The 24,432-nt window shown below is 40.8% G+C and overlaps 1 protein-coding gene across 3 annotated transcripts in view; it reads left to right on the top strand.

Annotated features, from left to right (window-relative positions):
* Positions 1–22,257, top strand: part of CDC42BPB (CDC42 binding protein kinase beta) — an 87,418-nt gene extending 65,161 nt beyond the window's left edge. Inside the window, exons 22-37 of one of the 3 annotated variants that reach the window (XM_042870547.1) lie at positions 832–921; positions 1,359–1,433; positions 1,823–1,928; positions 4,464–4,600; positions 5,135–5,274; positions 6,822–6,903; positions 9,850–10,066; positions 10,449–10,511; positions 13,042–13,638; positions 16,310–16,407; positions 16,518–16,602; positions 16,755–16,875; positions 16,969–17,086; positions 18,182–18,290; positions 18,376–18,446; positions 20,501–22,257. In XM_042870547.1, the coding sequence (XP_042726481.1) occupies positions 832–921; positions 1,359–1,433; positions 1,823–1,928; positions 4,464–4,600; positions 5,135–5,274; positions 6,822–6,903; positions 9,850–10,066; positions 10,449–10,511; positions 13,042–13,638; positions 16,310–16,407; positions 16,518–16,602; positions 16,755–16,875; positions 16,969–17,086; positions 18,182–18,290; positions 18,376–18,446; positions 20,501–20,632 (2,241 nt within the window). In that variant the 3' untranslated portion in view covers positions 20,633–22,257. Of the gene's footprint in view, positions 1–831; positions 922–1,343; positions 1,434–1,822; positions 1,929–4,463; positions 4,601–5,134; positions 5,275–6,821; positions 6,904–9,849; positions 10,067–10,448; positions 10,512–13,041; positions 13,639–16,309; positions 16,408–16,517; positions 16,603–16,754; positions 16,876–16,968; positions 17,087–18,181; positions 18,291–18,375; positions 18,447–20,500 lie in introns of all 3 variants that reach the window. The other 2 variants (XM_042870474.1, XM_042870620.1) reach the window with 2 other exon arrangements.
* The last annotated feature ends 2,175 nt before the right edge of the window (positions 22,258–24,432 follow it).

Here is a 24,432-nt window from a genome sequence, read left to right as displayed (position 1 = left end):
TGATCTTTCTGTTGAAACTAGCTGGGAAGTGAGTGATTCATTACTCATTGCCTTTAGTGCTAATTACATCATTTATGTGAAGTCTAATCTGATGTTTGTTAATCGTGATTTCCATGATGTCCTCAGAGAACAGTAATACAGCACCCTGCTTCCACACCCAGATTCTTTAGCTCTGGAATTGTAGCATACTTCCCCCTTGTGCTGGCAATTAGTAGTTGCTAATGTAAGTGTGAAATTGAGAGCTTCTAACGGGTGCTAGCTTTAAATTTTAGTGAAACGTAGAGCAGTGTGATAAGACAATGTGATTATTTTTAATTATCAAAGTGGAAATAGGATGAGAAATCATCTTCTAAAAAACTGCTTAGTTTTAAAAACCTTGTGTAGTATTACTCAAAGAATTTTTCTTGTGGTGGCTGCTGTGTGCTAGAAAAATCTTAGTGTAGCATAAGCTACCATGAGAAATGAGCTGTTTTATGGATTACTGCCAAGCTTCTCAGACATCATTCCATACCTGCCTGCAAGAGAATCAACACAGTCTTTCTGGGAAAAGCAGATTGTTAGAGTATTTATGCTGCCTACTACTGGGTTTTGCATATCTTAGTGCTTCCAGCTTTACAGCTTTTCCATCAGGTGGCAGGGTTTGTTTTGAGGAAGGACTTTTTAAGAGTATAAAATTGTTAGATGCATGCATACAGAAATGAACAAAGTTTCTCATTTATTTTTGCAGTGAGCTGTTCATTGTAGCTACTTTGAACTTCCATTCTGTTGGCCTAGGGACAGTTTATCGTATCTGTGGTATCTAATCTAACATGTTTGCTGTCACTTTTGCAGACTGGCTCCATTAGCGAGCAGGAAACACAGGGTCCCAAATCAGAAGTTTCACCATCTACTTCAGTTGTAACTGCAGAGCAGCAACAAGAAGTAAGGGAATCATTATTCTACTCTGAAGAGTAATGCAGTGGAAAGTCTCTCTGTCTTGTTCATTATCAGTATATATTGCAGCTTTTGTATGAAGAGGCAAGATTGAATGTTGCTTATGTGTAACATGGCAGTGTTAATTGCATCTGCTTTGAGAATAGTTGCAAATGTGAAACTTTTTTGCTGGCTCTGTGTATGTTGATGTACCTCATTTTTGTATGTTTTCTGTACTGCTGCTTGCTTGTTAGTGTGCAGGCTTTCCTGTGAGTGCTTTAGAACACAATCTGTTTCTACTAAATCAGAATTGCAGTGTTTCTGACAAATTTTTGATAATTTTCAAAAAAGAAAAAAAAAACAGAAAACAATAAGCTTTGCCACCCCAACCTTAAAACAAATTCTTGAACCCTCGTTTTGCTCAATTACAGTTTTTTGTGATTCAGGAACCAATTCGGCTTCAGAGGATGCCTGCTGCTCCTTCCCCCACCATTCAGTCCATTTCTCTAGCTGTACCAAAGGTAGGGGGACTGTGCTAACCATATTCTGAACTAAGGAAGAATTACCATTTGTTAATTAGCCATCTGTGTTTGTCCTGTTTGGGTTTGTCATGTGTTGTTTCTTTGTTAGGTCTCTGTTTTTATTCAGGTATTACCAAATGCAAGTTGATGGGCTTTGATTTGTCAAAAGGGATGGCAGAATAAATAGAGGATTTGGCTCGAATGTCTTCTACGATTTGAACTAAACGTTACTGTTATCTTGCAGCACCTCTTACAAGATGCAGTTACTTAAAAGCCCAGATTTCATAACACACACTGATGTATTGGAAGGGGAGGGGGAATGGGCATGCTTTCATTTTATAAGTTGAAAAGTTGTTTTCTTTTGTTTATCCTGAATGTATCTTTTACAGCCTAAAGCTCACCAGCTCAATATCAAGTCATTTACAAGCCCTACTCAGTGCAGTCATTGCACCTCACTTATGGTGGGATTGGTTCGACAAGGTTATGCCTGTGATGGTGAGTCACTCAGACTTTCTGCTTTTTTCTGCAAGTTGACCCCTTTGTCCCCCCCAAAAAATTATCTGAAAACACTAATGTATTTTAAAGCAATTATTTCCTTGGGAAGGGAGTGAAAGAGTAGCTACCACTGAATGCTTCTCCTTTTCTTTCTTTTGTATCAGCATCAGGCTTTTAAATTCAAAGAACACATTAGACCATTACACAGAATCACAAAATGGCCCAGGTTGGAAGGGACTTCAAGCATCATGAATCTCCAACTCCCCCTGCCACATGCAGGGCCACCACCATTTAATACTAGACCAGGCTGCCCAGGGCCTATTCCAGCACCTCACCACTCTCTTTGTGAAGAACTTCCCCTTGACATCCAACCTAAATCTTCCCTCCCTCAACTTAACACCATTTCTCCTTGTCCTGCTGTACTGTTGCTACCATTAGTGCTGTTATATATAGTGTGAGTTGAGCGCAGGCCAGATGTGCTTTCTGTCTGTATAGTGAAGCAAAAAAGACACTGATAGCATACAAATCTTAATATAAATCCTGTGTTTTGGGAAGAGTATGCACTAATCTTTTTTTTGCTTATAGCCTGCCTTGCTGTCAATTGAGCCTATTTAAAATGCTTTCTGTGATGCATGTGTACCACTGAGTTCCATGTTTGAGTATTTGGAGATAATTTTATTTGAAAATACTTCTCTTGTGTTGCATGCAACTCGGTGAGACATATCAAGTCAGTGAGTGTTCCACACATCTTTTCAAAATACTACAGTATAGTTTTATTGTATTTCTTTGCCCAGCTTAGTTTTTGCTCTGACACCCTCTCCACACCTCCAGCATCACACTCAGATGGCATCATCTGCCCTTCAGGGCTTCTTTCCTGACAGGTCTTCCAATGATTCTTCTTCCCCAAGAGCATCTACAGTTCTGCTAGCTCTTGCCCTGGGGCACACTTTTGTCTCCTGCTGGCAGTTCAGAATTCTTGTTTTGCATCTCTTCCTACAAGTTTTAAACTGTCTTTCCTCCCCTCCACACCCCTTAGTATCAGCATCTCTTCTTTTTGCATGTGAGCAGAGCATCATTAGTACAGTGTTTGCCTCTTCTGCTCCAAGTCTTGATAGCTATAGAAAAAAACTGGAATCACTTTGACATAAGAATAGAGATGACTGCAGTAGAACAAAACTTTTGCTATGTTCCACCCCCAATCACTTGCTTTGTCCAATTCTTTCTCTTTTCTAATGCTGGAGGCTTTAGTAAAATATAGCAGTACTTTCAGAGGCCTGTGGAACTGGCCCTGTACTGCACCTAATGTACCTTGATTTGCACAGTCCCACCAATTATGGTGCCTTCTGAATGAGCTGAATGCATTATCTGGTCATGAGCAACACCTGCAATGCTTTGTGTGCATGATTTGCACACAAGCCAGCAGGCTGCCCTGGGCTGCCCACTCTCCTGTGTGTTCCCAATGGCATTGTGAGGTAGAGGTTTGTAGGCCAGTCTGTAGTTCTAGCAGAAGTATGCTGCTCCTATCTACCATATGTTCCTGGGCTCCTTTGACCCTTCCTAATTACAGGACTAGATGTGCACAGAGTATCTGACAAATGTCTGCGTCTGAGAATATGGTGAGGAAGAAGCATGACAGTGCCATGTCTCTGTCCTCCTTCCTGTACCTAGAGGTAGGAACACAGTGGCAAACAAGACTAAGTCTACGGAGAGATCTGGCCCCTAAACTGTGGGTCAGGTACCTCTCCATAACGTGTTGATTCACTCTGCAGTTCTGGAAGTCTGTCTTAAGTGAAATGTCATGCATTCTGTGCTTTTTAAATGTAGTGCTTCTTTATAAAGTGCTCTGTAGACAGGAGACCATTGTCTCTTGCTGGCGCAGCACAAAGTGGAGTGAATGGTAAGAAAGAATGTAGTGATCAGTATAGCATATGTTTGCTCCTTACTTTAGCTCTGAAATATATTTATGCCCTTTTCACATCATCCTCAATTTCGGCTGTTGTCCCCTGGTTTCTGCTTTGTTACACCTTCAAGTCTACTGCCTATGCTTGTTGCTTTTAGCCTTTCTGTTTTTTGGAGTTTTAGTTTTACTTGATTTTTGCAACTTCAGACTCTCTTGCATACTAACATCAAATTGAACACCTGTTATCTTTATCTTGTTTCCTACCCAATCATTTGTATTCTTCCATTATTAATACACATTCTCTCCTGTAGTTGAGTTGGTTGCTGCTTAGCAGTACCAGGACTGACCATATCCCTTTCCTTCTGGAAAATACTTTTATAAGCAGCATTGAGATGTGAAGTCACTTCCTGCCTTTTATGGAAATCATGGGTTGAAAACAGAAAAGCACTTTGGAGAGTCTTTTGCACATCTAAGTGTGCTCACTCCTTTAGCATGGCGAACTCTTGTTATGTTTGACTGGCAGTTTCACTGTATTTAATCAATTTTCTCTTGTAAGGGTAGATAAACTGCATTAATCTCCTGTTACGATTCACTCATGCACATGTTTCACTGTGGATTTTCTCTTTTGTATTTAGTGTGTTCGTTTGCATGCCATGTTTCCTGCAAGGACAGCGCTCCTCAGGTCTGCCCTATTCCACCTGAGCAAGCCAAAAGGCCTCTTGGTGTGGATGTACAAAGAGGAATAGGAACTGCCTATAAAGGTTATGTCAAGGTAATAGTCGTTTGTTCTTGGACAAGAGAACAGCAGCACATTTTACTTACAGCTGTGCAGCTAAATTGTGCTAAAGCCATAAGACTTTAGGTGACATCTGTATAACGTTAGTTGCTTTAGATGTAGAAGAAAGGTTGTTTTTTCTGCAAGAGCCAAAGGTTAGTAGCTAGAATTTTAATAGGTGCTAAGAGAGAAAAAAAAAGGAAAAAAAATCCAATGCATTCCATTAAAGAATTTCTGTCATAGTTGATGCAGACATATAGAAGGTAAACTGCCTGACCACTTTGGCGTTTGCGTATTACACAAGCTACACTGTTTATCCTAAAGCTACTTAATATACTTATTATGCTGTAACAGAGAATATAAGAGCTTAAGGAAGGATAAATGTTTGCTCAATTACTGGATTTTCACTCCATTTTAAAGAGCATGTAAATTGTGTTGTAATCCATTGATTATAGTTTATCTAAATGTCCCTGCTTTCTGTGTCTGCTGCATGTGCTTACATTTAATAAACAATTAGTTACTTCTACACAGGTTCCAAAGCCCACAGGAGTCAAGAAAGGGTGGCAGAGAGCCTATGCAGTTGTCTGTGACTGTAAACTTTTCTTATATGATGTGCCTGAAGGAAAATCCACCCAGCCTGGAGTTGTTGCAAGTCAAGTCCTGGATCTCAGGTTTGTGTCACTATGATAGAGGAGAAATCCTCTGTTTTTTGGTTTTTTTTCCCCACTAACAAGAGTACTTAAATATGCAAGAAACTTCTGGATCATAAAAAGTCTGCTTTGAAGAAGACTTTATTTTCTGAGTATAGATGCCAGCTAAGTTTAGACTGAAAGAAGTGGCTCAAAAACAGTGAGTCACTTGAGTGACTTCTGAGAAGGCACAAGTATCAGAGTATTAGCATGCTTCTTCCTAGAATTCCATATGCCCAAATGGAAAACAAGTGTTCTTGGTGGATGGGTTCTTCTGCTGCGTGCCCACCTGAACAGTGAGTCAGATTGTCACACAGTCAGTGATTTCAGGAAAGTTAGGAAGACTGAAGCAGCCTTCAGATAAGCACCAGCTAATTGACCATGCTGATGCCTCTGACTCTGCCTTCTCACAGGAGTCATTTTTTCACGGTGAACCATTTGTGACACTGAACACTGTATGCAAAAGTTCTGAGACTTGCATTCATCAGAGTAACAAAAAAGTTTTAAAATTTGAATTTACAGAAATATCAACTGTAGTAACTTATAATGTTACAACACAGTGTTGAATATTAAGTTTGCATTCCCAAGCATGTTGATTTATATGTTTTCCCAGACAGTAGTACTGTGGGATTACATCAGTACTGCTGCTCTGCTCTCACATTTATTCTCTGAGTATCATCAATGTCAGTTCTCTGACACGCTGGCAGCAGAAGTGCTATATCTATTGAAAATAGCAGCATTCTCATCAGTACATTGCTTGAAGCAACTTAGCCAGATATTATACTGACTGTAGTATGCCTTATCTGTTTATTGTAGCTGCCTCTTTGAATCTGTCTTCTGAAGACTCTTAGATGTTTTAACAGAAGCTAACTAGCACAGCTGTGAATTCTAGCATAGGCGAGTTTAGTGGCATTAGTGTCATCTTTGCACTAAAATTGGCAATTATGATGATCAACTTGGTCAAAATGCAGTTTAAAAAGGCTTGTGTGGACAAGCCCTCTGGGGTGGAGCGTCCTGAAATGCTAAAGTTGTTCCAATGTCTGTTTATTTTACTGTAATAGAGAATAAAATCTAGCTGTTTTGAAAACCCTTATTTGAATCCCACAAACTGTAATTATGTTGCCAAGAGCTTTTTATGTGATTTTTCTTTTTTTCCAAAGGCCCCTCTCATGCTACACATTGAGGTATGAATTATTCATTTCTAATGTGTCTGCTGGGCTGGAAGAGCAATATTCTTGCTGCTAATTGTAGAATAGGCGTGGCTGGTAAAAGCAAAACTACACAAAGCCAGCCCACTTAACTTCAGGTGTACTTAGTTACACGTACGAACGCTGTAGAACCATAATTAAAGCTTGTGAGTTGTTTAGGTAAAGGGGAGTCATAGCGTAACAAACAAGTGATCCCAGTTGTGACCTCTGTGCAGTGTTAAGAGATTGCAGCCTATTGAAATCAGTGTGATATCACTTAGATTTTGCTCAGTATGGTTGTGTGTGCATGTACGTGATTCTCTTGTTCTCTTTTTTTGCTAGAGATGAAGATTTTTCTGTGAGCTCTGTCCTAGCGCCAGATGTAATACACGCAACTCGTAAAGACATCCCTTGTATATTCAGGGTATGGCTATCAACTTACTGTTAAAGATAATACAAATTGAACACTGGTATTCTGTTTTCATAGTGAAGTATTTCATCCATGTTTAATGTTTATTAAGCTATGCAAATTCTGTTTTCCCTGAATGCAAAAGTATAAGAAGTGTAGAAATGTGTTGAAACGTGTATAAAACTAATATGATATTCCTCCTACTGAATTAAAAAGAATGAAGTTCTCTTCCTTTTGGTGCTTCCTTGCATATAAAGTTGCCTTTTTTTTTTTTTTTTTTTCTTTGAACTCAATTCCTTAAGTGTATTTTTGTATCCTCTTCCATTGGCATTACTGGATCCTGTTCTTCTCTTCTTGGTTTTGGAGCGCTCTAGCTTTGAGAATCGATGCTGTAACAAATTAGACTGAAGCTGGATTTTACTTGCTGATTTTGATTTACCGTGTGTTGTCTTAAGTAAAAAAGTACATTAGAAACTTATTTCCTCAATTTCAAACATCACTATAGTAGGAATTGTGAAAACAAGATAAAGTAATTAGCTTAGTTATGAATTCATCTCTGCCGTTCTACCTGAATGCTGTGTTTAGTTTTAAATAAGAGAAAACCTTCCTTCCTAGATTTTCTGTGAATTATGTGGAATTTTAAAATGTAGGGAAGTGTCTGTTAATAGCCAACATCTATAATTCTTTGCATTTCAATACAGAAACTCTCACTGTTTTCAGCGTCCTCTGAACCTCAGTCATTTGGATCAAGTCAGTGGAACATGGAAGCCAAAGAGCCGCGAGTCACGTGCAGTGCCAGTGACTTGGTGCTGTAGAGTTTTATTTTTTGTTTTATTTAGATAACATCTTGGCTACTTGAGTTCTACATTCATTTTGCTTTTCTGCTTTTTTTGTTGTTGTTGTTGAAATAGTTTCTACCTTACATTTTCATCCTTTAGTTCACTACTACCTTCTTTTTCCTCTTACTAAATGGTATTTTATTTATTCACATCTGCCTTCTGTCTTCCACACTGAGGAGGTTTGGTTGCTTCATTTAAGAAAAAGGCATCTACACAGTTCAGCTTGCTTGACTTTCTGCTTTTGTCAAGTAGTCCCAGTATTGAAATATTTGTGTGGATGACAGAATGCCTTGTGTTTAATCAGCTTATCCCCTACATTTAAGAAATTTGATGAATTAACTAAAACTCTGGTATGTGGGGCTCTTTAGATGTCCTTTTGACAGGGACCAGAGAAGATGCTGGTCCACCATTTTTTTTCTTAGTTCTTCAAAAAGGGAGTCCCTGTAACTGGAAGCCAGTGGTATAGAATCATAGAATCCTTAAATTTGGAAGGGACCTTTAAAGACTGTCCAGTCCAACTCCCCTGCAATGAACAAGGACATGCATAGCTAGATCAAGCTGCCCAGGGCCTGATCCAGCCTTGCCTTGGAAGTCTGGGATAGGGCATCAAAAAAAAACAAACACTAGGTAACCTTTTCCAGTGCCTCATCACCCTCACTGCAAACATCCTCTCCTGCAAGAGCAGCAGTTTTTGTAGCTTCATTTGATTCACCCTGAACATCATCTCCTAGATCTGCACGTTACTGACATAATGTTATAGAATTGCGTATACAAAACAGTTAAGGTGGTTACTTTACATCATTTGTATAGAATACGGCATCTTTCTTTTGTGTGTTATTTCACACAACACGTGATGATATTGTGATGTACCAGAAGGAGATTTTTATTTCTTTTGGATTGTCTGTTACCAGAAAGCAACGCCGAGATGATGCTAAACTCCAAAATATTTCCACCTGATTCCCCATGAAATTGAGAAAGAAATGCTCAAACTCCAACCATCTCTTTTTTTTTCCTCAACCTTTTTCTGCTTTTTTTTCTGTTTAACTGTTGTTGTTCTGCCAGCCTGCTGTAAAGGCTGATACTGACTGTTGTGCTGTCTATGACAGAAGACACAGTTCTCATGATCTCTCAGTTCCCACAGTCTCTTTGTAAGGGGTGCAAAACTAACATTGAGATTTTAGACATGAGGAAGAACTTTTTCTCTTGCAGAGTGGTCAGGCACTGCAATGGCTGCCCAGGGAGGTGGTGGAGTTGCTGTCCCTGGCAGTGTTCAAGAGGCATCTAGTTGTGGAGCTATGAGATATGGTTTAGTGCTTGTGGTAGCAATGGTAGCTGAAGGATGGTTGAACTAGATGATCTTGCAGGTTGTTCCCAACCTTGCAGTTCTATGATTCCGTGACTGAGTTCCTGGAAAGGTCCTGGATGGTTCTGTTATTCAGAACGTGTTCTGCTCAGAGACCTATAGGATGATTTCCCTGAAAGTTAATTGAAGCTGTTTTCATTTTTGTTCAGTATTTCATTTACAGAAGATTGTTTTCTTTCAGGCCTTTAATGCAGATACAATTTGCACTTCTCTCCAGACAAGTATTTTAAAAATTAGCAAAATCAGAATCTAGAACAGCAATAATAGCAATGCCATTGGGTTTAAAATGCCTCTGATACTGAAAGCACGTGTTTCATTATCAGTAAGTTATTAGAAATCGATGGGGGAGACTGGGACAAATTATTGCATGTATCTAAAATTCCATTTCAGAGCAGGAAGGAGCCTTTGCTTGCATGCATTGATTCATGTGGGAAAGGAATGTAGGATTCCTTGCCCATATTTTAGGATTCAGAATGATTAAGCAAGACTGAGTGTTTTTAAACAAAACCGCTGAAGCTTGTGCATTTTTGTTGAAGTGCTGTGGCCATATTAGGCATGTGCTGCATTGCTTACCACTTAGGTATGTTGTGGCATTTTATGTTCACAGTTCTGGGAAGCATTTAATACTGACAAAGTGGCCACTTCCTAAGTCAGAGTAGTATTGACAAAGTAATCAGCTCGTTTATGGATAACAATAAAATATTGTCAAAAAGGATTCTTATTACTGTTACTAATTTTATTTTCTCTGTCTCTTAAAAGGTGACAGCTTCTCTCTTAGGTTTGCCTTCGAAGTCTTGTTCTCTACTGATCCTGACCGAAAATGAGAATGAGAAGAGAAAGTGGGTTGGAATTCTAGAAGGGTTGCAGTCTATCCTGCACAAAAACAGACTGAAAAACCAGGTTGTGCATATTCCACAAGAAGCCTATGACAGTACACTGCCTCTTATTAAAGCGAGTTTAGCTGCTGCTATCGTAGGTATGTTTGTTTTTATAAGTGTGTGAGAGTTGCTGAAGCTTTTAGGTGGGCTTCTGTAATAAGAATGCTGATGCTTTGAATTCCTCAGATGAATATCTCAATAGGAAGGCATGGGGAAGAGTGCTAATCTTACCCTGGTTATTTGGATTTCTCCATCCTCTTGGGGTAAATAGTGATTGCTGAGCAGACTGTTTGAGCAATACAGCATATATACATTGTACAGCATGCTTTTGACAAGCTACATAAGCTAAAGCAAAATTGATTTACTGTTGAAAATCTTTGTCCAGAAATGTTTCCAGCTGTTCAAAGAAAACGGTCTCTTTTAAAGATATGATAAAATATAGATATACTAATAGCCTTTCTTTTTCCCTTCCTGGTTTAGATCGAGATAGAATAGCAATTGGTTCAGAAGAAGGGCTGTATGTGATAGAAGTGACCCGTGACGGTAAGTTAGGCCATAATGAATGCAGTAATTATGTACAGAACAGTGAGCTCCATAACTTTCAGTGCTGTTTTAATATAGGTTATACAACAGCCCTTCAAGTACAGTAAGTATCAAAAGCATTCATTTAATTGACGAGAATGAAAAATGAATGTGAGATATAAACACTAATTTGTTCATTATCATTATATTCAGTTGACTGGCTGAAATTAAAGGGACAGTTTACTGGGCATACTCTGACACATTCTCACCTTAACTTTGTTCCCACAGTAGACAGCCAAACGCTTCAGTAATCAGAGCACACACAGCAGCAGTTGATGCACAGTGAATTATCAGGCACTTATTAAATAGAATTTGAACTAAGTGAAAGAAATTTGGCATGGAAACTTGTGTAACATGCACCATCAGAGGACTGAAACTGGCTCTAATTAGAAATCAGGCAGCAACAAAAAAGTGTTTAGAAGACTTTGCCCGTTAAAGCCATTGTGTACAGTTTTCTGTTTCTTACAGCTGGTAGAAATTTGACAGCCACTCATATTATGTGACTGATGGTGGCCAAAGTAAATGACTTGCCTGCCTTTCCATTATTTCTTTACCCCCATGACCTAATGCTTCCTTCCAAACCTGCTCTTTTCCTTCCCCTTTTTGATACACTCTACCCTCTTCTTTGAGAAAAGTGAGACTGCTTCAGCCTGTTCTTTCCCATGACTTGCCATGTCCATTCCAGAAGTTCATCCAGAACAGCTTTCTGGTGTCTCAGTAAAGTGAATGCTGCTTAGTCACTGGTCAGCAGACATACCTCTCTAACACTGAATTATCTGTCGTCTCAGATAAGAAATAAAGGAAGCGTTTTCCCCTTTAGGCTTATATCCTGGTCACAAACACAGACAAGTGAGGCAGACATGTCTTGGTATGGTAGAGAAAGTGTAGAGGCCAAAAGGCTTACTAGCAGATGAGAACAAGGACAGTTAGGGGCTAAACCAGTAAAACACGTCTGTTTAATTCTGCAGTGCAGTTTCTTGAAATCTGATACTCCATGATATCTTACTGCAGTATAAAATAAACTATTGGAGTCAAACTGAATTAATAAAATTTATATTTCTAATGAGCAGTGCGAATTTAAAAGCAAAAGAATCTACAGCTATATATCCTGTTCCAAATTGCCATTGGAAACATTAGTCATTTATTTCCCTTTGATTTCGAAAGCAGCCAAACGCACCATGTGAAAAACGTGCTTGTTTGTAACTGATGAAGCACTCTAAATTCAGATGATATTCTAAATCCTTACTTTTGTGGCATAGGAATTTAACATCTTTGGCTGTCTGGTAGGATTGTTTTTGAGGCAAAAAGCAAACTGTTACTGCTTCCTTTTGTTTAGAATAGGCCATTGCCCAATTCTAGGAGAAACTACTTTGTATGTAAAGACATCAGATATTTGAAATTCTTTTTCACAGTAATGAATGCCTTTCCTTTGAGTAAAATTCCAGTGGTCACCATTCTGTAAGTACTTAGATATAAACATAACTTAAGATGCAAGTAATTCCAGAGATTCCAGGGTAGCTTCTTGCGCACAATGTGTTTCATTTAAAGGTCATTTCTTACAGAAGCAATAACCACATCACAGTGCCACGTATAAGTGTGAAAACAAATAATCAGTTTTGGTTTTAAGTTAAAATATGTTTTCCATAAGTTTTCTGTGGCCAGTTCCTGTGTGTAATGATATTTTCGTACATAATAATCTCTGTCATTTTAAGGCAATTGTAATTGTCAGTGTTAATGAACTGGCAGCTGCTTACATGAAAGATCCTTGCCAGAACAAGTTGTGCCCAAGCCTGTCAGATGCTGCTAGCTCAATATTGAGATCTTCAAACAGTGAAGTCTCCCCAGTTTCTATAGATAACCTAAATAGTCTGTAGTGTGAAATAGCTTTTCCTAATGTGTGTATTAAACCTTTCCTGCTCCAGTTTAAGCTAATTCCTGCTTCCCCTTCACCCAGTGTGCACAACATTTTTTGCCTTTCCCTATAGGTATTTAACATCCACTGGCTGTAGGGCTCTTGTATTTGCATATGGCATTTGCCAACACTAACAGCATTCTGTATCTTCAGTTCCTAGCATTAAATACTTTACATTTCTTCTCTTTCTGTTCTGCTAATTCAGTGTTACTCCACTAGTATACTCAAAATACTGATGTTTTTCCCGAGTGTGGGGCCAGTTTCAGAAGGTACATGGTGTGACAGTGAGTAGGTAGTACGGATATTAGTTTTTGGGTTTTTTTCCTGAATTTCCCCTAAAGGTTAAGCAACCTTATCCTGCAATGCCATGAAGCTTTATCTCAATAAAAAGAGTTACAGGAATGCTTTGTTTCACTGTTCTGAGAATTAATAACAGCATCTAACATATAATAAGTGTTGTTTGTTATCTGTATGCGTCTGTGTTTAGATCTATTTTTGGACGTCAGTGTATAGCTCTGCTTTGTTTCCAGACCTTGCAGGTTTATTGTTTGACTTAGGCAGCTCTTGTTTCCTTTGCAGTGATCGTCCGTGCTGCTGACTGTAAGAAGGTGTACCAGATCGAGCTTGCTCCCAAAGAGAAAATCATCATCCTCATCTGTGGCCGGAACCATCATGTTCACCTTTTCCCCTGGGCCTCTCTGGACGGATCAGAAGGAAGCTTTGACATTAAGCTTGCAGAAACTAAAGGCTGCCAATTGATTACAACTGGAACGCTAAAGAAGAGTTCTGCGACTTGTTTGTTTGTAGCTGTTAAACGGCAGGTTTTTTGCTATGAAATTCATAGAACTAAACCTTTCCACAAAAAATTCAGTGAAATTCAGGCTCCAGGAACTGTTCAGTGGATGACAGTGTTCAAGGACAAGCTCTGTGTTGGCTACCAGTCTGGGTTCTCTCTGTTGACCATCCAGGGAGATGGACAATCTATAAACCTGGTAAATCCTAATGACCCCTCACTTATGTTCCTCTCACAGCAGTCTTTTGATGCCCTTTGTGCTGTGGAGCTCAGTAATGAGGAATACCTGCTTTGCTTCAGCCATATGGGAGTATACGTCGATTCGCAAGGTCGAAGGTCGCGCATGCAGGAACTAATGTGGCCTGCAACTCCTGTTGCCTGTAGTATGTATATGTTTTTCTGTTGCCATATCCCTGTTGCTGCTTTACTTGTCTAAAAATAATCAGCATGTATTCTATTTTGCTTCGGTTTGTCTTTCAGTGCCAACAGTTTAAGTTTTGTTAACAGGATGCATATCCTGACAGTAGTTTTGGACTTGGCAATCTCATGGGCTGAGATCCTGGAAGCTGCAAGAAAAATGCTTTGTTTTGTTCTAGGACGCAGAATAACTGACAGTGGAATCATAGAATCATAGAATTGCTCAGGTTGGAAAAGACCTTAAAGATCAAGTCCAAAGACAACCTAACCATACTACCCAGACTCTAGCAACCCTGCGCTAAATCATGTCCCTGAGCACCACATCCAAATGGTTTCTAAACCCATTCAGGAATGGTGAATGCAAAATGTCTTGTACAGAGTAATCCTGGATGCAGGGCAGTACAAGAATTCTGGAGTAGTCCTCAATGCAGGAAATTCTGCATAGGTCTCAGCTCCTCTAGAGAACCTAAAAGTTTGGTTGTCTTTGGATTATCTTCTGTGTCCTGTGTTCAAAGCACAGTAGGAAGTTGGAGACTAAATGTAACTGCTACTCTGAAGGTTCATAAGGGTAACAAAATAAGTAGAAATATTGCTTGTGGCAGCTGGTTGCAGTTTTCTCCTTTTTGTTGTATTTTGAAGGAGAGAATTTCCAAAAAGAATAGAAACAGGTAAAGGATATCTTTTCATCTGCTCTGTCCTTTTCAGGAGCTCTGGTTTATCAGCTGGTTAGGAGAGAAGCACATGTGGAACATTTTTCAGTAGTCAGAGGCAGTACATGATAAAACTCAGATTTCTATTTGGAGCTCAAATAGCAATTAAAGTGTTTCAGATGATTGAAGGCAAGAAATATCTTTTTGTTTAAATAGTACACAGAGCAGGTCGGTGCTCATTGGTTTGATCAGGCCAGACCCTAATGGCAGTTTGTTTAACTTTAATTGTCTCAAACTGAGATTGTTTGCTTGCTTTCCTCTGACCTAGTTCTGTACAGAAGTCCGAGGAAAAGGTACAAGGAAACAATGTTGTTGCAAATTTACTTTAAAGCACCATTAGCCAAAGCTAATGTTTCCTTTTCCTTTATCAGCTTTACAGTTCTCTGTATTTCAGCTGACTAGACGTGCTAGTTAATTGTTCTGTCTGTTATTATTAGAAGCTGGTCATACTGTAAACTATTTTATAGCTCTCTAATATGTGCAGTTTGTTTTATTTTTTTAGAATAGTAGACAAAGGAAACTGGATTACTTCCTTTTCCATCAGCCTTGTCTTCTTTCCCAGACCTGATGTGATGGTGGCTGGTTTTTTATTCCTTATGAATTGTCTCATCAGGAGACCATCAAAGTGAAAACAGCTCTTTCCCTGTGGTAGCTTTTGCTGTAGCACAGGAGGTTTTAGGATTTGGTGGATAATATGGGTTATAGGAGACTCCAAGGTCAGTGCAAGCACAGTCTGCTCCCTTCTTTTGGGCAGCCAGTTGAGTGTTGGATGTGAACTGAAGGGGCTTAGGCAGCGTGGGGCTGTTAGCTGCAGTGTGCTCAGAGCCTGCTCAGCACTGGGAGCCACACTGTGGGCAAGGCCAGTGCAGGTGGGGCCAGGTCTCTGGACCTGGTGAGCTCTGCCTGGGCTGCAAGCTGTGCCACGCAGGAGCTCAGTGTTCCTGACTGGTGTTCTGTGCTCTCCCTTTATTTGTACATCCAAGCCAACCCCATAAAATCAACAGCTGACCATTAAGTTCCTTCTGGGATACGTATATATGGTAGCTGTCCAAGGATTTCTGTGAATGAGCACAAAAAACAGCACCAAAACACTGTTTCAGTTCTTGTAAAGAGTGTCCTGTTGGGTTATTTTCCTTTTGCTCATTGAAGCAGCTCCCAGACTATCTTTTCTCTACTAAATGCGATAAATTTCTAGTAACTTGTTCTTTACATCAGGACACAGACTTTGTGTGAGTAGGAGCACATTGATATGAAGCTGTAGCAATCTCTAGTTTTTGTTAGACCTGAAATAAGCTTGTCTGCAGGTGCCCTTTATGTTTTAAAAAAGGCTTAAAAGACGAAATGGATTGTGAGTCTTAACCATTGTGACATTTTGGTGTTAACCCGATGAAAGCAACCCATACGTGAATATCTAAAGCTAGATAATTGTTAGCAAGAAAGGAAGGAAATTCAGAATAGAACTGCATCGTGACTTCATGACCCACCTCACAGATGGTGACCCTCTTTTCCCCTGCACGCAGCAGATGTGTGGGTAGTTTGTTGCTTCCGAAATGAAGTAATCTGCATCTGTAGAAAAGCGAGCTTCAAGCGCGTCGCTTGATTCCTACCAAGTGCCAAATTAGTGTGCATCTGCAAACTTCAGATGGCGTTTTGCAGTTTCATGAAATCATCATTGAAAGCTTAAAAGTACTGGAAGGGTCAGAGGTAAATCTTTCTGTGATGCTGGCAGCTGTCATTAGCAAGTCTGTTATGGCAAAAAAATGTCTGTTTGAAAGTGGGCTTGGGAAAAAGGTTGATGTTTTAAAATGTAGCTTACATGTAGAGTAAGGTAGAGAACTTGTTACTGCTAAAATTTGCTTAAATATACATCAGGTACGGACCTCTGAAGCCACATGAGGGTCTTCTCTTTGTTCTTACATCTATGCAGGTTGCAATTCTTCATACGTAACAGTGTACAGTGAATATGGTGTTGATGTATTTGATGTTAACACTATGGAATGGGTCCAGACTATTGGCCTGCGAAGGGTGAGTACTTTTCTTTGAATATAGAACTTAATTGGTTTAATTCCAAGGGAGGTGTTCCTTCCCAGTGTATGCTAAGCTTCAGTTGATTTCTGCCTCCCTCTTGAAAACAGATCAGACCATTAAACATGGATGGCACGCTGAACCTCCTTAACTGTGAGCCACCAAGACTAATATATTTCAAGAACAAGTTTGCAGGTGAGTATTGAGCAAGGGGAGAAATGGGAAAATGATACCAAGCTGCCTGAATAATTTTAAGTGATGTTACCTTTGCATGAGATGGAACTTGTGTTGGATAATTCGGGTCAGCATGACTCTTAAGTATACAAATTTGCATTGTGATATTACAGTTGGAGCTGTCCTCAGTGTACCAGAAACATCTGACAATAGCAAAAAGCAAATGCTTCGAACGAGGAGCAAAAGAAGATTTGTATTTAAGGTTCCCGAGGAAGAGCGAATACAGCAGAGACGGTGAGAATGAAGTTCTTTTTTTGTAACTGGTTCTACATGATGACGTGCAAAGATTGGGAATGCTGAGAGTAAAAATCACTCTGCTTTCTTCAGGGAAATGCTCAGAGATCCAGAGCTAAGGTCAAAGATGATTTCTAACCCAACAAATTTCAACCACGTGGCTCACATGGGACCAGGAGATGGAATGCAGGTTCTCATGGACCTCCCGCTGGTAAAAATACATTTGGAAGGGAGGGAGATGTATGTGCACGTGCAATTGCTCAGGAAAAAGAAAACATGAGAATTTACTGTGTAGGATTCAAATACTATCTAAGTACCAAATTTTTCTTCTAGACATTTTGAGAAAGGTGAACCTTCCTTATTTATGTGCAGTGGCTCTAAATCCTCTGCACGGAAATACTATTTGCTGGCTTAAGAAGGAGACACTGAAAGAAGTAGATATCATTGCTGGGAGCTTGTTAGTAGTTATGTAAATAATCAGTCTCTCCTCCTTCCTTTTTCTTGTTTGTCACCTTAAAATAACAGAATGAATTTCCTTCCCCCTCGTCCTCTACATTCTGATCTGATCCCACCTCCTGCAGGCTTGGAGCATGTCTTTCACAAGCTCTGTGTCCACTGAAATCCTTTTCCCAAGTGACCATTCCTCACTGCAAGGCTCCCCTCTGCTTTCTTCCTCTTCCTGTTCCTCCTCTGCTTCCTTAGCAAGGGTAGGAGTAGCTGTGTGCTGTCAGAAATACGAATGGTGTGCTTGTGCCATTTGGACAACTGCAGAGGAAAAAAAAAAAAGGGCGGGGGGGAATGAATGCTTTGGAAGATAACTAAAGCACTGTGAGTCTGCAGCAGCATTTTTTTGGTTTGCATTTAACATATACAGCAGTGTGAGCTATGTAATAGCTAAATCTCCAAGAGCAAGGTGCAGAGGTACACTTCTGAGGCTGTGTCCCTTCCATTTTATAGCTGCTGGTCAGGATTTTTCTCGTCCTTTGCTAGCTTCTGTAAGGATAATGCATTCATCCTTTCAGCAGGAGGAGGAAGGAAGCAGAGCTATTGGCACAGTCACTGCCCCTTCATAGAGGGTTTGCTGGCTGACAGGTTCCAGTGGCTGCAATGGGGCTTAGTTCTTTCTCTGTCTTTCTCAGGGTTTGTGTCTGTTACTGAAAATATGTGGATGTGGTCAAGTAAGTTCAGAGTTTTTCTACCAACACCGAGTTGTAATAGCTTCAAAAGCACGGCAGAATTTTCACGAGTAACCTCTAGTCGGATAGATTCTGTTGCTGGCTAACAAAGTGTTTCATTTCAACTGCAGAGCGTCTTACCTGCTGCACAGGATGAAAAACCATGTCCATCTACAGCTAACCTCTCACGGCAGCAACAGCAGCAGAGAAGCAAAACCTATATTTCATGGCCCTCATCAAGTAAGGCTGGGAGCAAGCTTTTCAGTTCTAAGGTGTTGTTTGTGGCTTCAACAAGAGATGTAAAGCTGCTGTTTTTCCATCTCAGGTGGCAGTGATGTGGGGGGAGCCATGCCTTCCCGAAGTATGTCAGATCCTGACCAGGAGTTTGACAAAGAGGTAAAGATGCTGTTGCTAAATGGAGACTGACAACATCCTGTCGCTGTAGATTGTTTTCTTCTTCCAGTACATTAACTATCTTGGAAAATACTTCATAAAGGCTGCATTCTTTGTGGAGATATTTTCTTCCTGCAGATGTTTTCTCTAGCACTAACACAATCTGATTGTATGTTGGATACACCAGTGCTGAAGCAAGGCTGAGAATCTTTTTATAGTGATATTTTAAGACATATTGTGTCCTGGATTAAGCTTTGTAGATGAGGCAATTTTGTCTAATTGATGAAATGTCCTCAAAGCTCCAAGAAATGTTCTCTGGGCTATTAGCATAGAAGAGCAAAGAAGTGCTACTTAGTTAAATAGTTTTTTGTGCTGCCTTAAGGAAAACTTTTTGTCTTGTAACTTGAAAAGGAATAGAATTTTAAAATGTGTAAAGCTGTTTTTAGCAAATGTAAAATTATGTGCCAGTAGTCACTAGTCTGAAAGTGTCTGCAGAAGAGTGGTGTCCCTGAATTCAAGGAGATTATATGATAGATTTATTTGTCACCCCTTGATTTGCTATGGGTGTCACTTCTTGCAAGCTTTGTTGAAATGCCACCTGTGTGAGATAAGCATTAGGAAGTTTTGCTGGGAGACAAACTCTTAGATGAAGGCATTTGTTTTTATTTTTAATGCTTTTTAGTCTCCCGATTTTTAGCAGCCCTATTTAACATCCTGGATTCAGAGAGGTGGCTACCTTGCTTTTTCCAGAAGCCAGACCTCTGAAGGATGCCAAGTCAGTGTTTGTCTCGAGTTCTGATCACAGCCGTTCTCAGACTTCCTGTGTCACCTCACTGAGAGAATGCTTATCACCATTAAAAGAAGCATGTAACGTGGGACTCTCTAACTGTAGGCATTTCTAAAACTATCTTGATTTTTGAAAGGTGCTGATGATAGAGCATCTCAGTTGCCTGTTGTTCTGTAGCATCCTTCTCAAATTTGATTATGCTTCTTGCTCTACTTGCTGTCTGTAGGCAGGAGTAGTGGTAGGTTTTTATAACGTGTTCGTTTTTTGATAGATCTTGCAGTTTCTTGGGACATGTTAAATTTAATATACAGTAGTTGTAACTTGGAAAAGAAGCATCTGATAGCACCTTCTACTTACATACTTCTTTTCCTCATGTGGCTTTATCGCTGCATGATCCGGTTCATTTTGTTACAAAGGGTCTTGCGTTGTTTGAGCCATGCAGAGCCTGATGAACAGCACCCTGGTAGGATGTTACCTTTCAGTCCATTTATGAAACATGTATTTTCCCTTTCTTGAGAGTAACCAGCTGCCATAGTACCAATGTTTTCTGTGCGCTATTTTGTAAGCTGTGAATTTGTGCAATGCTCACAGTTGTAGCTCACCAAAATAGTGGGAAACTTGCCAGCCATCCTGTTGAAGTGAGACCAGCCTGTGAAGGCAGATATCCAACAACCAGTCTAACGCTGGGGAAATAACTGGATAGACTGTCTCTGTTAGATATTGACGTAGGGCAGCTCCAGTAAGTGCGTTCTGTTTCTAGACCTCCGTCCCGCCTGGTACTTGGCAACCTCCACTCTTCTGTCAGGCACTGCACGTGCTTGTCTTTCTTGCTGGCACTGTTTTGTAAAGAGTTTGTGTGCTCGTTTCCTTCCTTCTCACCAAATTGAAGGTGATTTCACTGTAATTGTTTACGTGTTTATATGGACAGATAAACCTACTCCTTGGCTATAAAAATGGCTTTAAAAGCTCAGGCTGGTGAATGCAGAGTAACAGTGAACAGATAGATGTGTTCTATCAAGGAGGCTTTGCATTGGCTGAAGTAGAGGAACCTGGGGTATAGCAATTTCCACACACTTTGCCATATTTCAGGTTATGTCAGAAGAGCTGCACTAAGGCCTGTTAAAGATGATAAAAGGATTTGCATAGTGTTTAGCTATGCAATGAATCTAATATATGCTACGTGCTGCTCTCCTTTGAGTGCCTTGACAGCTTTCGAGTGCAAGAAATTGATCTTAAATAAGTGTAATTTCTTAATGTTTCTCGTTAACAGCCTGATTCAGACTCTACCAAACACTCTACTCCATCCAACAGCTCCAATCCCAGTGGTCCCCCGAGCCCCAACTCTCCTCATAGGAATCAGCTCACATTAGATGGACTGGACCAGTCGACCTGCGACGCGTAACACTACTGCTCACACCCGCCTGGCTTCAGTTACCTGCTGCTCCTCAGAGCACTCAGGAGCAGGACAAAGCTGTCTCGGATGCTAGTGCCAAGACTGACACCGAATCTCTAGTTGTACAAGAGTAATTATATATCCAGATTGTAGATACAAACTATTGAAATGAAGAAAATTCTTTACTAAATAGCAATTGAGCTTTTTATGCAGAATTGTTCACTGCTCGGTTACGGTCGATTCCTTTCTGCACAGCTGTGACACAGTTTTATTGCATAGGAGCATTTAAGGCCACCAGTAAATATTGTTATTCTTACACTGAAAAAGAAATAGAGAGATACTGATAATGTTGCTACAATATCAGGAATATTATTTTTCTATAGAATGATGTAATATCTCATTAGCAGGAAATTCTTTTAGACACGATTTGGACCTCTGGATAGGAAATGCAAGCAGTCTAGTTACGTCCTCAGAAAAAATACACTTCTCCCTTTTTCCCGTAATGGTTTGTTTCCTAGATCTTAAGGAGAATGCGAGGAAGCTGTCGGTTGTTCCCAACATCAGTAGTATCACCAGGATGTCAAATAAAAGTTGGTTATAGTCTCGTGGCCTTTTCATTCATGTAGCCATTACATATTCAGCTGCGTAACAGTCTTTCTATCTTTCTACCAACTTTTTAGTCTTGTACATAGGACTGCTACCAGTTATCTTCTACCCACACCCCGCTTGTTAGTCCTCATCGATCCCTGTCATTAGTCAGGGCTTTTAAAATATTGGTAATTACTGCTGTGAAGAGAATTTTACTCGTAGTTCCTGCCTATCTCCTTCTGAGAAGTCATTTCTCCTGGGCTTTTTGGTGTAAGGACACACTACATGCTTAGCTGGCAGGCCTTCCTGTGGGTGCATTGCCCTTGCAGGCTGCTGGAGCTAAGGGACTCACACTAAAACGTCATTCTGGTTTATTGGTTACCAAAGTGGAATGTGAAGGATGTGTAACTGGGGGTGCTGCTTTTCTCATTAAATGTATCCTCATCTGCATGAAGACCCCATGATTATTAATCAAGTATTGATCATGTAGAAAAATGCACAACACACTCCTGTATATTTTGCTATGGCCCACGTGCAGTGGTGATGTTTTGCGTGTATATTTAATCTCATGCTTCCATGTATTATACATTTAGTAATCAAAAGATTTGTGACCATGTTTCATTAAAAGCTTGTAATTAATTCAGTGGCTGGCATATCCAGTTTGTCATTGTCACACTAGTGTGCCTTCTGTGCCAATTTTATGACAGTTGGATGTCACTTATTTAAAATTTGGTTTAAATGGGCTAATGATATACCAATGGCTAATGTTCTTTTCTGAAACACTGTATAGGACGTGCACTTATCTTTAGTTAAAACTGAGTGTTCTAGTCAACATTTAATCCTGTTACGTTAAGTGTTGGACAGTACTTGCTCTTTTTCTCAGATTATTGATAAAGGGGCTCAGTTAGAGCTGGACACTACTGCTTTGGGGGTTTTCTGGTTTTTACTTTTTTAATGTAAGTCTAAGTCTTTGTAATTATTGAATTGTGAGAACATTTTTGAACAATTTACCTGTCAATAAAGCAGAAGAGGGAGGTTTTAAAGTTTATAGTCGTCTGTCTTGACATCTGGAAACAGTCCACCACTGACACGTGCTGTCATCTTGTGGTAACTTCACTTTGTCCATGGAAGCTTTATGTAAACTGAAAAGTACCTTGAAGCTCCATACCTGAACACTACAAGAGCGGTGCATGTTTCTGCACGTAGAGATGGATGCACTGGAGCAGCGCGAGGCCTTTTGCTGAATTACAGCGCTGAAATGTGCCCTCAGATTGTACTCAAATAGCTCCTGCATCAAAGCAGGGGCACAGTTAATTCATCTCAAATGATTCACATCCTTATGGCCAAGGCATCACACTGGCGCTGCTGCCCAGAGAGCTGTGGGTGCCTCATCCCTGGAGGTGCTCAAGGGCAGGGTGATGGGGCCCCGGACAGCCTGAGCCGCTGGGTCGTTTCCCTGCATTGAGGGAACTGGATGCTCTTTGAGATCCCTTCCAACCCAAACTCTTCTGTGCTTATGAGGAGGCTGCAGGATCTGTTTGGACATCTGAAGTGAGGCAAAATAAGAAACACTTCACGTGTTTTCAAAGCAGAAAAAGTGCTGAAGAAACACTGCAAACATTTCAAGGAGAGATGTGTGAATGGTGCCCCACACACAGCACTGAGGGTGACAGGAGGATCGAGGTCTGTGTGCCGGAAGCCTTCCAACAAGCATTCATGCTAATCAGCCTTTGACTTTTACAAAATGTTTCTCCCGCTCTCGAGTTGATTTTTCTCCTCACACTGAGGGCTTCAGATGACAACAAAGTCTTTAATTATGGGGGTATTAAATCAGAGCACTCAGCAGTGCCAGGGCTCGGTTATAATTTAAGCAGGAGGACGTTTCTAGAAAAGTAAATGAATTGCTCAGTATGAATGCATTATTTATTTTTTCCTTCCCTTCAAATCTGGCTGAGCAGAATCCCTCTCTGTGTCCCCACCACCGCACTTTTCAGATCTCTCCCCTTACAGCTCCTAATTCTGGTTACCTTAAGAGTTCTGAGCCCTCAGGAGAGCTTTCAGAAATGTGGAAATATGTGGAAATTCAAGACTGGAAGCAGAATGTTCTTCTGACTGCGCTTTCTTCTCCCTGGAGGCTGCCGGTCTAATATCACAAGTAAGGAATCCAGTTAAGCACAGTGAGGATAATTTGGTCTGTGACACTTTCACAGGCATTACCTCAGTCCGTGATGGAGGCACTGATGGACGTGCTACTCAGGAACTTCATCAGGAAATTCTGGTCACTTCTAGCATAGAACTTTGACACAAAAGGCTGCATATTTTGGAATACCTTCTAGCTGCTCAGAGCTAAACAAAGCTGCCAACACCTCTGTCTGCAGCACAGCTGTGCTGAGAGCAAGCAGCTTCTTCAGTGGGTGCATTCTGCTGTTGTATGTTAGTAAATTCTTGCTTTGTAGAACCGTTTGAGTTGGAAGGGACTCTTAGAGGCCACCCAGTCCAGCCCCCTGCACTGAACAGACACCCACAGCTCCATCAGGTGCTCAGAGCCCGTCCAGCCTGACCTTGTCCACCAGTGAAATCACAGGGACTTCAGTGTGGGACTGCTAAACGGCCAGCATAATAATTGCTTCTCACAAGGCCAGCTTGGGCATCCTTTGCATAAGCATATCAAGAGCTGGCACTGGTAGCATACGGCACTGAGAAATGGGAGCCTTGAAGGGAAGAGAGGGATGTGGGAACAGAACTGCGCCCCCAGGAGAGCCAAGTGTCACGTTGTGACCCCAGACCATGTGCCAGGGCTAAGCTGAGACTAGGAAAGAAGAAAAGAGCTGTAGCCATGGCTGCTGGGCTATTGGAGCACCTCACGTTCCAGGTTGCTCTGTGCAAAGCAGCTTCAGTAGCAACAAGGCATCAGAAAGAATTCACCTGCTCAGGTCTGACCACCCGTAGCATGGCCAGCAGGTTTTGTGGTCTTCCATCTGCTCACACTCTTACAAACATTTCCCGGCTTGAATTCCGCTCTCCAGCAGCCTCGTGCTCCTTGTCGCCTTCACCGAAAGGCACGGAAGGGCCGGGCAGATGGCTGCCATGCAGGAGCAGCGCTTTCCCCACGGACGGAGAGCCGAGGGGCCCTCAGCTGTACCGGCGCTGTGGGGCCTGGCGGAGCTCAGCCTGCCCGCGGCAGCGGGGTGAGCCGAGGACAGCGCAGCGCCGCGGGACGT

The sequence above is a fragment of the Lagopus leucura genome, unplaced genomic scaffold (assembly GCF_019238085.1).
Source record: "Lagopus leucura isolate 7727_CA_CO unplaced genomic scaffold, USGS_WTPT01 Super-Scaffold_1, whole genome shotgun sequence".
Taxonomy (NCBI): Eukaryota; Metazoa; Chordata; class Aves; order Galliformes; family Phasianidae; genus Lagopus; species Lagopus leucura.
Note: the sequence above shows the minus strand (reverse complement) of the source record. Positions and strands in the feature narration are given on the sequence as shown.